General features: G+C 33.2%; 1 protein-coding gene across 1 annotated transcript; it reads left to right on the top strand.

Moving 5' to 3' along the window:
- Positions 1-462: 462 nt before the first annotated feature.
- Positions 463-3,972, top strand: LOC138361753 (uncharacterized; the record flags this gene model as incomplete). The annotated part of the gene is made up of 3 exons (XM_069320906.1): positions 463-590; positions 2,079-2,284; positions 3,718-3,972. Coding segments are annotated over 3 exons (373 nt in total), but the record flags the coding sequence as incomplete, so codon positions are not given.
- Between the last annotated feature and the right edge of the window lie 555 nt (positions 3,973-4,527).

Raw genomic sequence — 4,527 nt, 5'->3', positions numbered from 1 at the left:
GGGTGTGTCTGGGGTCTATTTTGGCAATACTGCTTTTCCAATCTCATTTGTTGTTCAATGTAAAATATTTGTTGCTCGACTTGCAACAATTTATATATATATATATATATAGTATAGTGCCTTTGCAATAATGTACCAATGTGTGTATTTTCATAACTCGTTTTAAATTGTTGAAAAATAAATAACTACATTGTGAATGCAAGTCAATGTTTACATGCTAAATCAGAGTTGCCAGATTCCGCTTAAAATAGCAAATTGTGCTTATTTTCAAAGCTTGAGAATTTAGCTTTAAAGTAGTTAAAAAACTACGAATTTCGCAATTTGCTATGTACTTTAGTGTACTATTTTAAAATAAGGTTGGTTTTTAAGCTGCAAGTCATATGAATCTCAAAAAAAGTATATTATTAACAATCTTATCTCCATAGTTCACTAGTTTCTGTAAATCAGATCTGGTAACTGTAGGCCAAGTACTGGAAGACTCAAGACACAATGTGTTGAAGCTATTCTCTTTGAAGAAGTCATCTCGACAGGATCTTCCAGCTCCAGCTATAAAACTTCACCAAACATGGATCTACCTAGTACATCAAATGGTAAGGAATTACTAAACTGTACAAAGTTTTATGCTAGAACATTTGTTACAGTCCCCTGTTCTATGTGTACTCCATCACATAGTGACGGAGTATGTGGGAATAATTTTGTTAACACTGTCCATTTGACATGGTGGTGGTGTATGGTGCTGGTGGTGTATGGTGCTGGTGGAGTATGATGCTGATGGTGTATGATGCTGATGGTGTATGATGCTGATGGTGTATGATGCTGATGGTGTATGATGCTGGTGTATGGTGCTGGTGGTGTATGATGCTGGTGGTGTATGATTCTGGTGGAGTATGATGCTGATGGTGTATGATGCTGATGGTGTATGATGCTGATGGTGTATGATGCTGGGGTGTATGGTGCTGGTGGTGTATGATGCTGGTGGTGTATGGTGCTGGTGGTGTATGATGCTGGTGGTGTATGGTGCTGGTGGTGTATGGTGCTGGTGGTGTATGGTGTATGATGCTGGTGGTGTATTATGCTGATGGTGTATGATGCTGGTGATGTATGATGCTGATGGTGTATGATGCTGGTGGTGTATGATGCTGGTGGTGTATGATGCTGGTGGTGTATGGTGCTGTTGGTGTATGATGCTGGTGGTGTATGGTGCTGGTGGTGTTTGATGGTGGTGGTGAATCTGACACTGTCATATATATATATATATATATATATATATATATATATATATATATATATATATATATATATATATATATATGAGGGGTACCACCTCTGGTGCAAGTGTAGGGACCCATAGCCTCGGAGAAGAAAATAAAGAGTACTCAGAGAAGACCTTGTGGATCCTCACTGAACACTTTCATATTTTCTTCTCCTACCACCCTTATTCTTTTGGTATGTGTGTATATTTATCTAACTTTATTTGAAAACGTCATTACACAAAAAAAGTTACAATATTGATTATATATATATATATATATATATATATATATATATATATATATATATATATATATATATATATATTGGTGTTCAGTGAGAAACCACAAGGTCTCCTCTGAATACTTTTTATTTTCTTCTCCGAGGCTATGGGTCCCCACATTGGCACCAGAGGTGGTACCCTCACAAAAAAAAAAAAAATATATATATATATATATATATATATATATATATATATATATATATATATATATATATATATATATATATATATATAATTTTTTTTTCTTCCAATAATATAGTATTCGCTTGAAATTAACAGCCTGGTCAATCAGGCTGTTGGATTCAACTCCTCTCAGTTTTGTTATACGAGTTACAGCATGGTTAATCACATCCAAAATTAAAGTTATTTCCAGATGCAGTCCTAAAATTTTTAACATTGCTCTCACTAGTGTTAATGTAGATTATTTCATAATTTAAATAATATATTTAATTACTGTAGTACATTTTAACAACAATTTAACTTATAATTTTTGCAGCATAGGTCATTTGAATATAAGTATTTTATTAGAAACTATTTCCTTCAGGTCTTCAGGGAAAATTCTTGAGGAGATGTACAAACTGCAAACAATGTGTGCATGTCCGAAGCAATGTTTGCAAGTTCTGCCAGTGTGACTTCCGAAACAGTAGAGAATTAATGAAGAAAGAAGAGGAAGCCCGTTTTCTACTTAAAGGCAAGAAGGCTTTAGAACGAAATACAGCAAGCCGGGTTCTACGAAGGATTGAAAATCAGGTATTGAAGTTTGTCTACATCTGTTGTATTCATTTGTATTCTTCTTATGCTGAACTTGCTTGATAAGGTATAGAATCAACATGAATAATGCTGTACAGTACTTACATACTATTTGTTTATTTATTTATATACAAGTTAGCACACTGGGATTATGAGAGTACATAGCATTGATGTTTTTACATTCTTGTAAAGCCACTAGCACACATAGTGTTTTGGGCAGGTCCTTAATCTAACAGATAATTTTAAATAGGCAATTTAAAGCTTAAATGGAAAAAAATTGGCTGGTACATTGTAAGAAAGTATCACAAAGATTACTATGTACATTAAAGTAAAATTTGAGGGTTATCAACATATAAATTGTAGCATAATTTGAGGAATATTTCAAGGTATAATATAGTAAGATATGCATTCAATATAACAATCATGATATAAGGTGATAGCAATGATTACAATGGAAAAGTTGTATGGTTTAGGCACATATATTCTGGCATTGGATTTCATAAGATACAGTGCGAGTTTAATACACTAGTTAGGAAACTATCAAGAAAAAATTTAGGTACTTTTTGGTTTTATTTTTTAAAATGGCAGAAGTTGGACAGTTTTTAAATTTGTTAGCGAGTGAGTTCCATAGACAAGGTCCCTTTATTTGCATAGAGTATTTACACAGAATAACTTTGACTCTGGGGATATCAAAGATATTTATATATATATATATATATATATATATATATATATATATATATATATATATATATATATATATATATATATATATATATATATATATATATATATATATATATATATATATATATAATTTCAATTCAATCATCTCTGTCATTGATGTATATGGCAAAAAGTGTGTGGCCCAATACAGCACTATGTCTTAACGTAATGGGTCCAAGGGCCCATAAGGTCTCGACAGCATTAAGGGCCCTTTAGCAAACCAGTGTGCTGGGGCCCCTATGACACCCATGACGTCTTTGTATCATTTCAAGTTTGTACATGTACTTCTTAAGATATGGGCACCATACAACTGCTGCATATTCTAGCTTTTGTCTAAAAAAATCATGAACAATTTATTTATTATTTATCCATGAATGCCAGAACTAAACCCTGTGGTACTCCACTCGTGACATTTCTCCAGTCCAATACATTGCCTCTGATTACTGCCCTCATTTTTCTATCAGTTTGAAATTTTTTAATCCATGTTAGAAGCTTACCTGTCACCCCTCCAATATGTTCCAGTTTCCAGAACAAACTCTTATGTGGAATTCTGTTGAATGCCTCTTTTAGGTCCAGATAGATGCAGTCAACCCAACCATATCTTTCCTGTAAAATTTCTGCGGCTCGATCATAGTAACTGATTAAATTTGTTACACAGGATCTTCCATTTCAAAATTTTTTATTTTTTATTTTTATTTTTTTTCCAGCACGCACAAGGAAGCTTGATGCAGATAAACTTACATTAGGATCAGAAGGTGATAGCGATAATGCCTTGGAAAAAAATCCTGACGAGCTACAAGTGCAGCAGGTGCATAAAGTCCAAAAAGTACCGCAGGTGCAAGAAATTCAACAAGTACAAAAAGTTCCGCAGGTGGAACATTTACAAAAAGTTCCGCAGGTGCAACAAGGGCTACCATTAGCAATCATTCAGAAACAGCAAGAAGTACAAGTAGTAAAATTTGAACCACAGGGAACTACACCAGGAAAACAGTGTAGTAACAACGGAATGGGAATTTTAAAATACCTGAGGAAACAGGTAAAAAAGGACAAACAATAGAAATGGTTCCTTACACCTTATTATTTGGTAGTTTATAGGTATTTTACTTATAATACTTTATATTATGTCTACAGTTTATAATTTAGTTTACAGTTAATTTACTTTTCAACTTCCATATCTTACATGAAGGATTTTTACTGTTTTTCATTTTTAAAACCTTATTAGTATCATTTATAGTTTAGTGTCAATTCACTTATAATACAATATATGGAATAATTTACTAAATTCATTTAACTATAATAAATTTAAATAAACATTTTTACCCCAGGATGAGTTTCAGTCACCTTACCCAAAAAATTAATGTTTCTTTATTACTAATCTTGTGAGAGGTAGCTTATTGTGCAGCCCATACTCATTCTGTGAGTGTTAGTTTATTGTGCACCCCATAGTCATCATGTCACCCAAGCCTGCTGCAGCTGCACCTGAGGGGTGGTGTAGGGAACCATTAGTGTACTATTAT

Source organism: Procambarus clarkii, unplaced genomic scaffold (assembly GCF_040958095.1).
Source record: "Procambarus clarkii isolate CNS0578487 unplaced genomic scaffold, FALCON_Pclarkii_2.0 HiC_scaffold_697, whole genome shotgun sequence".
Classification (NCBI taxonomy): Eukaryota; Metazoa; Arthropoda; class Malacostraca; order Decapoda; family Cambaridae; genus Procambarus; species Procambarus clarkii.
This window is presented reverse-complemented; position numbering and strand designations above follow the sequence as displayed.